Raw genomic sequence first — 13,319 nt, forward strand, 5'->3', positions numbered from 1 at the left:
CATGGAGGACGGCCACCAGATGTCGCTATAGAGCGCGACACAGTACAATAATACACGACTCCATCAGAAGGGTGAAAGAGAGATTTTATTAAGCCAACGTAGCTTTTATAGTTCCTCCAAATATTGACACCCATCTAACACATATACAGTGCCCATTGGCCATAAAAGAGAAACAAAGTTCTCAGTAGACACCCAGAGAGCCACGTCACTCTTGAGCCAGTGAGAGTCCATATCTCCCAACTTTCTCTCCTTCTCTGGTCTCCGTGGTAATGACCTTGGCGTTCCTTCAGGAGAGATATAGGGCTTCTCCTTATCTTCAGGAGGCCCTGCTGGCTCACAGGGACAGCACAAAATGTCTTTCCCACAGCTGGCCACCTCAATAAAGCTGCTGTCTACTGCCAGAAATCTGAGCAAAGGCAGGGACTTGTCTAAGCTCTCCCCTCTCCATTTGTAATACCACCTCACCTGCCTTGCCTATCCCTCCTGAAAAGCCTGTAAGCATCCGACAGGGCACTCCAGCCACAGGACTCATCCCACCAGGTTTCACTTATGTCAGTGATATATTTCTGGGACTGGACCAAGGCTTCAAGCTCCTTTTGTATGTTCCTCATGCTGCATGTGTTGGTATAGAAACATTTCAAGTGTGGTTTGTTGTAGCTGACACCCTGTGGAGCAGATTGAGGGATGTCACTAGCACTCAGTTCCTCAAGTTTTGTCCTGACATTCCATTGCTTATCACTGGCAAGCCTGGTTTTGTCTCTTTCTCCCTTCCAATCTAGTTTAAAACTCTCCCAATTAGCCCTGCTAACTCCTGAGCTAAGATCCCTGTTCTCCTTTGAGACAAGTGAACCCTGTTTGTTGCCAGCAGTCTCACTGTTGTATAAATGGACCCATGATCAAAAAGCCCCAACATTTTGCGGGTAAAACCAATCTCTGCATGATCTTCTGATGCAAACACTGGAGTCTTAGCTAGCTCTTTTAGAATACCAGCAGCCATGCCAAGGTGCATGGAACAACTCCAGGATAAATTCACCAATAGCTGAACTTCAGAGCTGCGGCTCTACAGTGGGATTAGCTTTACCAGTGTCAGGGAGAAAAGTAAGAGTCGACGGATTCTCTCTGCCCAATATTCCAGAAAGTCTTTAATCCAGAGATTCAGAAGCAAAAGAGCTCAGCTCTGCAGTGGTTTATATACAGGCCAAAACTGGTGGGTGGGTACAAACAGCCAGCCAATGGGATAACTCTAGGGGAGGAGAAAGGGGGGGGATTTACATCAGGGGTGGATGCAACTTAGGGAGAAACCAACTTGGAACAACATAGGGAGGGTTTTGGAAGCAACCATTATCAGAGAACCTGGATTACAAAACTGAAAACTGGGGTAACACAAACACTAACTGCAACAATCTTCCTGTTTCTTGCCCCATCATTCCCTGCAACTGGCAGGACAGAAGAGAACACAACTTGTGCTCCAGATCCTTTGACCAGTTGAACCAAGGCCCTGATTGTTTGCAGCCCTATTGTTGGGACTTCATTGGTACCCACCTGGAAAATCAGTAGAGGGTAATAATCAGTGGGCCATACCAAGCTGAGAAGTTTCTTTGTGATGTCCCTTACCTGGGCCCCAGGGAGGCAACACACCTCCCTATGAGTTGGGTCCGGTCAGCATATTGGGCCCTCCATTCCTCTCAAAAGGGAGTCACAAATGACTACTAGACTTCTTTTATTCTTAACTGAGGAGATCATGATGCAGGCGCTAGGCTGCTCTGCCCTGGGTGTGAAAAACACCAATCATTTATTTTCAATTTTTAAAAGTTTAATAGTAATAAAATAGTTATAAAATTAGTAATAAAAATTAGAGCATTAAGAATTTGGACAATCAGAGTTAGGACAATAAAGGACAATAAAAACAAAGAACTACGGACGTCTGGATGCATCTTGGGCACTAAGACCCAAAAAGCATGGCTCGCTAACAAAGGATTAACCTTTAAAAGCAATAGCCTGTTGCATAATCATATATTTCATACATGATTCAAAAATTCTTTTCAAACAAAGGGTGTTTTCTGCTTAACTTCAGCTTCCCCCCTCATCTTGTAAATCAATCTTCTCTGGTTCCTCAGAGTCTGGGCCTTCCCGATAAGGAGGCAATAATTATTTTCTTGGAATCCTGTTGTATCTCCATCCAGAGAGGATAATGAGAAGAATTTCTTGGTTATCTTTTCCATTCCTTGGATCAGTTACAAAAAGTATCTTACATCACATAGTTTCTATTTTAATATTATGCTATAGCCTAAAAACTATATTTACTATACTACTTAAAAGAGATTAATACAACATAACTTTCCAACATAACACATATAGTATTCATTTTAATATTTGCAAAGAGCCAATCATATAATATGCATTTTTCACACTGGGTGACACCTCTATCCCAGAAGAACCTTCATCCATGTTTCCCTGGTCCTCAGATTCCAGGGCTTCATACCTATCATATAAGGGTACCTGGGAAAGTGAGGTAGATTGGGAGTAGATTTGCCTGCCACCCCAAGCAGAAACCTGTTTCCATTCCCCTCCAGCTCTAAGGTCCCCTCCTTCCACCTGGTGGTGAGAGGGTAGAGGGATCCATTGCTTCCTGTGAAGTGGACAGCAGGTCCCTTTTTCTAAGGCATGGTGGAGTGCAGCTCCACCAGTCAATCTCCTCCTCAGAGTTCCTGATACTTTAGTCTTTCTACTTCATCTCTCATCTCTGCCACCAGGCTGACCAGATCGTCCACCTGATCACACCTCACACTGCTGTTCTCCTGGCTGTCCTCTGAGAGCAGCACAGCACCAGGCTCTGGCACTCCCTGCAGACTGAGACCTGGACCTCTGCATGCTTTCATGGGTGGGTCACCATGTCCTTTCTGGTGTGCACAGAGGAAGCAACTTTTATCCAAGTGGACACCATATCTGAGCTTCCTCAGCAAGGGTGATGACTACCAGCTGAGCTAACTACTTGAGCTGCAGCACCCTACCATGCCCTTGTTGGCCCGCTACATTCACCACATTCCAAGCCGCTCACGATCCCTGGGGGCGGGTTTTGTACGGATGGGGGTGAGCACTGTCCCTGTTGACACTGCCCACACTGAGTCACAGTCGCTTCTGAGTCACGGCTCCACCGCTTTCCCCTCGGGACAGGGGCTGGGGGGCCTTTCTCTGCTCTGGTATCAAGGTATTGTAGAGTAGGAAAGCTCTCCTCGCTCCCTCAGCATGATCCTTGGCTCTAAAGCACCTCTGTTCGTGCAGTTCATCTTGGAGTCTTTGCTGAAATGGCTCTGGGAATCTTTCTCCTACCTCTGAAAAGGTGAACTGTCCACAGGGAAGAATTCAAAATATCCCGCTACAGTTCTGGAACAAAATGGGAAAATCTAAGTGTTCAGCTTCAGAAAGTGGTCAGGGTTCACGTAAAAATGGCAAGACACTCACCAGCCTGTGAGTATTCACTGTTGCACCCGTTAGGCAACCCCAGAGTTTTGGCTTGGTTACGCATCTCTGTCTGTGAGCTGGCTACGCTGGTTCACCCTTCGGAAAAGGGTGCAAGAGCAAAACAGCAGAACTGATAAAGCTGCCTTGCTCCTAGGATAATACTAAAGCTACCTCTTCAGACTACTTTAAACAAGTTTATATTGGCTCAACACTTTGTATGATTGTCCTGGTTTTGTCTGGGATAGAGGTAATTTTCTTCTCAGTAGCTGCTACGGTGCTGTGTTTTGAATTCAGCATGAGAATAATGTTGATAACACACTGATGTTTTACTTGTTGCTAAGTAGTGCTCACCTTAAGTCAAGGACTTTTCAGTGACTCATGCTCTGCCAGTGAGGAGGTTTCCAAAAAGCTGGAAGGCAACATGGCCAGGACAGCTGACCCGAACTGGCCAAACAGATATTCCATACCATAGAATGTCATGTTCAGTATATAAACTGGGAGGAGTTGATAGGGAGTCGCCAGTCACTGCTCAGGGATGGGCTGGACATCGGTCTAGTGGGTGGTGAGCAACTGTATTGTGCATCACTTGTTTGTCTTGGGTTTTATTCCTCTCTCCTTTTCATTGCAATTATTATTATTGTTATTATAATTGGCATTATTAGTATTATTATTGTAGATTACTTTGTTTCAATTATTAAACTGTTCTTATCTCAACCCCCAAGTTTTAATTTTTTTCTGATTCTCCTCCCCACCGGGGTGGAGGGAGGGAGCATCTGCATTGTACTTAGTTGCCAGATGGAGTTAAAGCACAATAATGATGGAAACAAGAGATTGAGATTCAGCAATCAGCACACTGAAACTGGATTTATTATCTTGCAAAACCAGGGCTTCATTGATTGTAAAAAAGAGAAAGAAAGATTAAATAGGAGCCTGCACATAGCAGATTTTGAGAGTTCTGAATGATGCTGTTATTTCTGCCATTTCTCCTATCTTCTCCACACTTTTTTTCTTTTAAATTAAAGCAAAAAAAAATTGGGGAATATTGTGGTTCATGACCTTTAAGTATTATATGGAAATGCCTGATTATCACACTTCTCTTTTTTCTCTCCTAAGTTAAAATATTTTCAACATTTTTCAAGTAAATCTGTCTGCTGTAGAACCTAGAAAAAATGTTCTATTTTAAATTCTTCCAAGAGCTGTTGTCAAATAATTCTTCAGGTAGTTTTACCTAACAGACTAAGTGTCTTCTCCCTAAACTTTCAGCAAGACTTTAAATCCAGTATCTGCATATAATCTAATTTGAAGTTGTACCTTGCACTTACACTACCATAGAGTTCTCATGCTTCTTTCTTCTACATGAGTTTCTAGCAATTGGTCAATCTTCCATGCCATTCATTTTGCACAACTTCTGTAACAGAGCCTTAGGTAAGAGCTCACATAGCAACATTGCACATTGAGATTCTCCATCCCTCTTTATTCTAACAATTATGCTTGTATTTGATGCTGCATAGACTTCTCCATTCTAATGAAAGGAAACATTTTTTCAGAAGTTATTTGTTACAGCTTGGTTTTATATTTTGAAGGTACATCCTCTGTAAAACTGTGATTTACTTGATTGGGACAGAGATCTGTTCAAGACATCACTTGGTTGCCTACTCAGCATTCAAGCATTTTGGATTGAGAAAAACCTGATGGGTTTTCACAGAATCACAGAATCACTAGGTTGGAAGAGACCTTCAAGATCATTGAGTCAATTTCCTCTCAGTTGATGTGAACACTCCTTACCACCACCTGAGGTTGGCATAAGCATTGTAAATTCCACAAGTGATAGAAAATTGAGAGAACCAGGATTTGGCTTAAGTTTCCTTACACAAGATTTTTTATACACAAGCATACAAATACAGTACTTGCACAAGCAGTTGAAATCTACTGTTTGTTGAAGTTTAAATTCTTCTTTCTGAGAAAATGCCCAATTCAGATTAAGACAATTTTGTTTGCTAAGAAGGCAATTATTTCCGAATTATTGAAAATCACTGAGTGAAACCAATTCTGTGAGGCTGGGTATTTTTTATTTAAAGTCACCCATTCAATAGTGGAACTTATTTTTCAATGAACTTCTTAGCATATTAAAAATCAAATGGATGTATTTATGAGCTATATCTTGTACAAAAATTAGAAATGGTTAATTGCAAGTACGTAGTTCTTACCTAGCCCAAAAAAGAAATTCTACTATTTGGAAAGCAAGGTGTAGAAAGAACTTGTTGAGAGGAGACAGCCTGGGCTAATCACGTATCTTTTCTAATTGTGAAACTCCTCCTCGGGTGTTGGGCACCTGAATTGCTCCCACTGAAGTCACCGGATTACTTGAGTCACTAGAGCTACGTATATAAGAGCTAAAACTCTTCCAACCTCTACTCTATCTTGCTCGCCCTGGGAGTGGGAGCTTTTTTCTCTTCCAGGGCGCTTCCGCTCCGCAATCTCGCTTCCGGTGCAGCCATTTTGTTCTTTGGCTTGTTGGGGTTGGACTTCGGTCGCAGCAGTTGGTGATAGCGGCTCCCCAGTGATTGTAGCGACCCGCTTGCGCCTGCCATGTCGAACTTCGACAACAATCCTTTTGCAGACCCGGACCTCAATAATCCTTTCAAGGTGAAGCAGCGGGGGACAGGGATGCCGTGAGCCTTCCTCAGTGCCGCGGCGGGAGCAGAACAAGCTGCGTGAAGCTACGGGTGTCCTAGGGAGGGAGTGTTTTCGGCTCTGCTGTGTGCTGGGAGGTCGCTCTCAGCCGCGGCGGGGCGGGAAGGCGCAGCGCTGTGGGGTAGTGCTGGCCTCGGGAGGGGGGAACAGTTTTATATAATGAGATTATTTATTTTCTTTACCTTTGAAGCTGCTTCGTGTGCTTGTGTAAAATCGCAGAGTAGTGTGCAGAAAATTCACGTCGCTAGAGGTTAGTGTCCACAATCTCCCTGCAGATTCACACAATACGTTTGTAAAGACAGATTCATCTTTTTCCTGTCATTAGTATGGCAGGGAAAGGAGAGGGGAGCATCATGTGGAAGAGTTATTGCCAAGGTCTAAAGACAGATGCCGGTTTTTTTCTTTAATATTTTAGTTTTACTAATTCTTTGTGATCTACTTTGTGAGATTTCCCGTGTCTATTCTCATGCCTTTTAATAAAAAGATTACAGCAGATATTCTTACTTGATGTTGAATCAAAAAATATGTTCTCTGGGAAGATAAAGGTTAAGCAGAAACCTCTAGTTTGCTCAGTATTTTGGGTAGTTAATTCTTTTGGAAGTCTAAAAGGAAATTATTTTTCAGTTTTGGTATCTCCTGAAAGTAAAAAAATTTAGTTGATAAAACAGAATTTCTTTTTTCAAGTATTTGCTTGCTTGGATTGATCATAAAATATTGTTGGTTTTGAGTCAGTGGCTATTTAATTTATCATCTCTTTTTTAACAATTATTAATATTCAAATGTGATACTTTTCACCATAGGCTGCAGGGGAATATCAGCTCCGGTGCCTGGAACACCTCCTCCCCTTCCTTCTTCACTGACCTTGGTGTCTGCAGAGTCTCTCACATGTTCTCAATTATGGCTGCCCTTGCACAGCAGTTTGCCTCCCGGGCCCCCTTCTTAAATATGTTATCCCAGAGGCACTACCGCCATTACTGACTGGGTTAGCCTTGGACAGCAGCGGGTCCGTATGCACTAGCATAGGAGACATTTTTAATAGTTCTATATGTTTGAGATATATGTGCTGCGGTTTTCTGGTTTTCTTTTGTTTGGTTTTGTTTTTTTTTTTCTGACTGACTTGTCTTTTTTTGATGTAAACACAGGGATGCTGCTTGTACCTGACTCCTCATTATACCAAGTGTGATACTAATCTTTGCTTTTGAGATTGATATTATGGGGGAGGGACTACAAGGACCAGATAAAATTAAAGATTAGATGGAAAATAATTAATTAGGTTGTGCTGATTTGTTAAAATTCCAGTCTCCTGAACTAATTCAGATCCTTAAAATGTCATCTGAAATGACTGTGTGTGACTTCAGTGCACCAATAGCTGCAATATCTGGTTATGAAAAATGGCCTATACTTAAATTATGCTCTGATTGGTATGACTAATAATTAAATAAAAAGACCGGAAACTCAAAGTGCTGAATTGGCAGAAGCTTAGGAGAGATAAGGCTGGAGAAGGACTTGTGAACTGGAAGGAGTAAACAAGAAGTTGGGTGAGCAAGATGATAATTAGTGAGATCAACACTCTTAAGGAGCAGGGACTAGAAATGGCTAGGTGGCTGAAGACAACCAGGTTGAGGCAAGGAGTTAGTGCAAGGGCAGGTCCATTTCGGGTAGAAGTACTGGTCCACTAGGACATAGCCTTCTCAGTCTGAGATTGGACAAGGCATTTTACAGTTGTTGCATTCAGCAGCTGACATCAGATATTTAAAATCTTTCTTAGAAATTCCCTATTTTCTGCATTTGCAGAGGGTAGCTGAATTTTTAATCACTTAAATCATGCAGCGGGTTGAGGTTTCTGGATATTTGGTGGTTCCAGCAATGCTGCAGCTTTGTGTTGGTGTCTGTATATTATCACCTATTGGAACTTGTATTTGTGGCATTTTTCTCTTTATATTAAAAAAAGCCCTAAAAAATAATGCATTTTAACTTTATTATCTAGGTGAAATATCAAATATGGAAAAATAAGTTATGCCAATGTAGACTTACTTATTCCAATAGAATATCAGTTATCACTTTTTTAACCACTAGGATACATGTCATGACATACAAATTTGATAGCATTCATTTAAATGCCACTTTTTCTTTGAGCACATGGTCCTGCACAGCATTTGTTCTACATGTTCATTACTCACATCCTGATTAACTTCTAAATTCAGTGTTTTATTATTCTGCAGCAATAAGTAGGAGTGCTTTGTAGTTCTTCTTGCTGCATTTAGATGAGTTTGCATTGGCTCCATTTTTAAAGTGAGATGCAATGAGTGTAAGGTGAATGGTTCACAGTAATTCTGTGTATTCCTTGGGACGTCAGGTCTAATTTTTTAGAAATATTTTAAGTAGTTTTGAATTATGAAGTGCAGTTCCTGTTGGCATCAGTTGTTCACTGATGTGTTCAGAACAATTCCAAGTCCAGCAGCCTACACCTGGACATCCAGGTAGTCTATCCATTCTTATGTTCTGAAGATGCAAACACCTTAAATTAAACCACAGAAACAATGTAGTGAAACCAGGCATCACATGAAATATGTACAATTTTTCTTCTTAGGAAGTTAGTGTGGTCTATGATAGTGGGTACTTTGGCTCTTCTGCAGAATCAAGCCAGCCTCTCTCTAGCACAGAAAAATATTTAATTCTTGAAGTTGTTTTCTCAAGCTAAACCTTAAGCATTTTTTTTTTACTGTAGAGTTCATTGGAGGAAAAAATTACATCTTTTTGTTATTATTACCAGTTCAGGTAGAAGCTGAAGCAGAGGTGCTTTTGATATTATGGGACACTGTTTCCTCAGCTTCATTTTTCTGAAATGCTTTTCCTATTGCTGAAGGTGTTGGAGGTACTTCTGGGTAGGGAAACCAAGAGTTTACAGAAAACTTTTTTTTTGCTGTGTTCTTTGGATGTACAATTGTGGAGTCTAATGGTCAACACAGAAAGACAGTTGTCTTCCCTTATCTGTTGAGAGCATTTTCCCCTTAAAAATCAAATGTATGACATGGTGCTTCTTTTAGACTGTGTTAATCTAGTTTTATAAGAATCAGAATCATTAAAGTTGGAAAATCATTGTGTCCAACCTTTGACCAAATAGCACCATACCCACTAAACCATAAAGTGAAGTGCCATGTCTACTCATTTTTGAACACTTCCAGGGATGGTGTTGGGGATTAAAATAAGCTTACTTATAGAATATTAGAAATTAATTGTGTAGGTTTAAGTTGAATTGTGACTTGCTTACAGCTTAGCATGAGCATGCCCTACTCAAAAGTTAGCGTAGGTGAACTCTAAATGAACTCTGTCAGCATGAATGGCTAAGCAGGGGAGGAAACAGAGAAAGACTGGATACCTTCAAATAAGGGTTGAGACCCTGGAGGGCCTCAAGGCTGGCCCAAGCGGGAAGATAAGAGCAGTTAATGGTCTGCCCACACGGACATGGAGAAAGAATCCAATGAGGTGTTAGAAGACCTGAGACCTGAAATCGCTATCGGACCAAGAGATGCATGCAGAACGTGTGAAGATACGGTGCACAGACTGTAAGGGCATAAAGGCTCAGGGATTTCTTTGTTCTGTTGCCCAGAAATAGAACAAACCTTCCCAAACAATGTTAGAATGATAATATAAAAGCAAACCTTTGCTTAAAAGCCTTCAAGTAGACAATATGGCAAAACCCGCATGTGATACAGTATTTCTACAACTTTTATAAGGTTAGTTGATTAGTAAACCTATAATATATTGTCCAATTAGAAGTTTAGTATGTTTGGTAATATTTCCCCGGGTACTACCCCACTGGAATTGGTTCAGGGGCTTCTTTACTCCACTTTGTTATGTCTTCCCAGATTCTGGTTGGAAAATAGAATGCCTTTGTAGTTGGTTCTCTTCTTCAAAACAAGACAAAAGAGTATTTTAGGAATGTGTTAGAAGGTTAGCTTATTGTTCCAAAATGTAAGGAAAAAGCATAGGAAAAGTACTAGGAGCTACAACCATGCATTAGCAATCTACAAAGCTACAAATATATAATAAATATTAAAAAACTAAAAATCTTTAAGTATCAGTTTAGGGTCCCTCTCTGAAGGCACCCAGCTTGAGCTATAATAAACTGACTCTGCCTCAGAACCTAGGGTTCCAACTATTCCTTAACAGGTGGTGACTCTACCACTTCCCTGGGGAGCCTGTTTCAATGCTTTAACATTCTTTTAGTGAAGAAATTATTCCTAATATCCAACCTGAACCTCCCCTGGCACAACTTTAGGTCATTTTCCCTTTTCCTGTTGCTAGTTGCCTGGGAGAAGAGGCCGACCCCCACCGTGCCACAGCCTCGTTTCAGGTAGTTGTTGAGTGATTAGGTTTCCCCTGAGCCTCCTTTTCTCCAGATTAAACAACCCCAGCTCCCTCAGCTGCTCCTTCTAGGACTTGCGTTCCAGACCCTTCATCAGCTTTGTTGCCCTTCTTTGGACATGCTCCAGCACCTCAATGCCCTCCCTGTAGTGAGGGGCCCAGAACTGGACACAGTGTTCAAGGTGTGACCTTACCTATATTGAGGACAGGGGGGCAATCACTTCCCTAGCCCTGCTGGTCACACTATTTCTGATACAAGCCAGGATGCCATTGGCCTTATTGGCTCCCTGGGCACATGCTGGCTCACGTTCAGCTGGCTGTTGACCAGCACACCCAGGTCCTTCACTGGGCGGCTTTCCAGCCACTCTTCCCCAAGCCTGTAGCACTGCAGGGGGTGGTTGTGACCCAAGTGCAGAACCCAGCACTTGACCTTGTTGAACTTCATACAATTGGTCTGGGCCCATTCATCTAACCTGTCTAGATCCTTCTGACAGAGCCTTCCTACCCTCAAGCAGATCAGTACCCAACTTGGTGGTGTCTGCAAACTTACTTAGGGTAAACTCAATCCCCTCATTCAGATTATGGATAAAGGTATTTAACAAGCTCAGGATGATGTCGTTTCAGAGACAGAGATGGATTTTTTTTTGTGAAAATAAACGTTTTTAGAATTTTATACGATATGATGATATGTGTTGACTTGTTGCTTGTATACATATGCATACATTTACAAAACTGTTTTCCCTTCTAGGATCCTTCTGTTACACAAGTGACAAGAAATGTTCCACCAGGACTAGATGAGTACAATCCTTTCTCTGATTCAAGAACAGTAAGCGCATTTATTTATTAATAATGCCATTTATCTTTTTAGGTAAGCTTTGTAGGGTATTGTTTTAAGTGTTTGGGACTGATGTAAAACATCCAAACTGGGGGAAGAGAGGCCCCGTGGAAAGAGATCTGTAAGTTTGGATTGATGGCAAGTTGATTATGAGTCAACCATGTGCCCTGGCAACCAAAAGGGACAAGCGTGTCCTGAGGTGTATCAAGCACTGCATTTCTGTCTGGTTGAGGGAGATGATTGTCCCCCTTTACACTGCACTGGTGCAGCTTCACCTTGAGTACTGTGTGCATTTTGGGGCACCTCAATATTAAGAAGGACATCAAACTATTAGACTGCATCCAGAAAAGGGCACCAAGATGGTAAGAGGTCTTGAGGGCAAGACTTATGAGGAACAGCTGAGGTCATTTGGTTTGTTCAGCTTGGAGAAGAGAAGGCAGATGACCTTGTTGCAGTCTACAACTTCCTCAAGGTCAGGTAGCAAGGAAGAGGTGATGATCTCATCTCTGGTGACCAGTGATAGGATGCCTGGAAATGGAATGCATCTGCATCACAGGAAGTTCAGATTGGGCCTTAGGAAAAGGTTATTCACTGAGGGGCCAGTTGGTCCCTGGAACAGGCTCCCCAGGGAAGTGGTCACAGCACCAAGCCTGCCAGAGTTCAAGGAGCATCTGGACAATGCCCTCAAGTCATATGGTTTGGTTTTAGGTAGTCCTGTGAGGAGCAGAGAGTTGGACTTAATGATCCTTATGGATCCCTTCCAATTTGAGATAGTCTATGTTAAGAGCTAGCTAGAGGTAATGGAAGATGTGTAAGGATAGATAGTCCCATCAAGTATTTGGAGGATTCAGTGGATAGGTCGACTTAAATGATCTTTGACCCTTAAAGGAAAGGTGACTTGCTGAAAGGGGCCCAAAGCAGAATTGAGTTTTGTCTTGTTGTGAATGGAATGATGCACTTCACTTATAAGAGAGAAGCAACAATAATTTTATTTATTGATATAAAACACTGAGTTAACGAGATTTAATGGTAAATGTGACTGGTTTGACAAGATTTGATGGCAAGGTACGCTTGATTATTTACTGCATAGAGGACACAGTCAGATAAAGTGGTTGAGAAGACCCTTCCATTGAGTCATGAGGTTCAGAAAGGACTCCTTTGCTTTCTAAACTCCTCAGAGAGGAGTCTAGGTTCAGCGGAATCCAATCCTAGTCTCAGACTTGATCAACAGTTTATGTCTAAAGGATTATATGTGCAGAATCAATCTTAGCTAAGATTTCAAAGTTTAGCATGCTATTAATCACTAAGCATCTATTGTGGTAAGGTGTGGAAATCACATATCCTCTAAACAGAGAGACATAGCTCTCTCCCAGGGTTTTCCTGGGAAGCTGTGAGAAGATCAGAGAAAAGAATGAGAAACAATTCTTATCTTCACTTGCTGCACCTTTTGTTGTGCACATGTGGAATGTGTTATTGAGATTTGTTTACCAAAGGGGGATTTCTTAATTGGACACCGGTGATGGTGTTTGGATTTGATTGACCAATCTGGTAGAAGTCTGTATCGGACTGTCTGCAAGGGTGATGGATTTTTCTTAATAGTATAGTATAATAAAGCAATTTATCAGCTTTCTGCAATCATGGAGTCAATGCTCATTATTCCCGATTCAGGGGCTCACTGCTACAATAGTAAGGAATCTTTCAACCTCAAGGAGTAACCTTGAGAGGTGTCCCTACTTAAGGGGAGATCCAGGTATGCAGCCTGCTGCCATGCAGGAGAGCTCAATGGGCCATGGGCTGTCCACTATTTATAAAGTAAGATGATGGACTTATATGAAAGCACACTGTCACTGTGTGAGTTAATGCCAGCAGGCAGCTGGAACAACCACAAAACCACAGCTCATATGCAAAGAGTAATTTTATTTCATTACCTTGCTAGCTGGAGGAGACACACAAGCAGGAA

The 13,319-nt window shown here is 41.8% G+C and overlaps 1 protein-coding gene across 1 annotated transcript in view; it reads left to right on the forward strand.

Annotated features, from left to right (window-relative positions):
* Window positions 1-5,937: 5,937 nt before the first annotated feature.
* Window positions 5,938-13,319, forward strand: part of LOC115949173 (secretory carrier-associated membrane protein 2-like) — a gene marked incomplete at its 3' end in the record, with an annotated part of 14,654 nt that continues 7,272 nt past the window's right edge. The window contains exons 1-2 of the mRNA XM_031065603.1: window positions 5,938-6,108; window positions 11,273-11,350. Of these exons, the coding sequence (XP_030921463.1) occupies window positions 6,052-6,108; window positions 11,273-11,350 (135 nt within the window). The remainder of the gene's footprint in view (window positions 6,109-11,272; window positions 11,351-13,319) is intronic.

This window comes from Geospiza fortis, unplaced genomic scaffold (assembly GCF_000277835.1).
Source record: "Geospiza fortis unplaced genomic scaffold, GeoFor_1.0 scaffold449, whole genome shotgun sequence".
Classification (NCBI taxonomy): Eukaryota; Metazoa; Chordata; class Aves; order Passeriformes; family Thraupidae; genus Geospiza; species Geospiza fortis.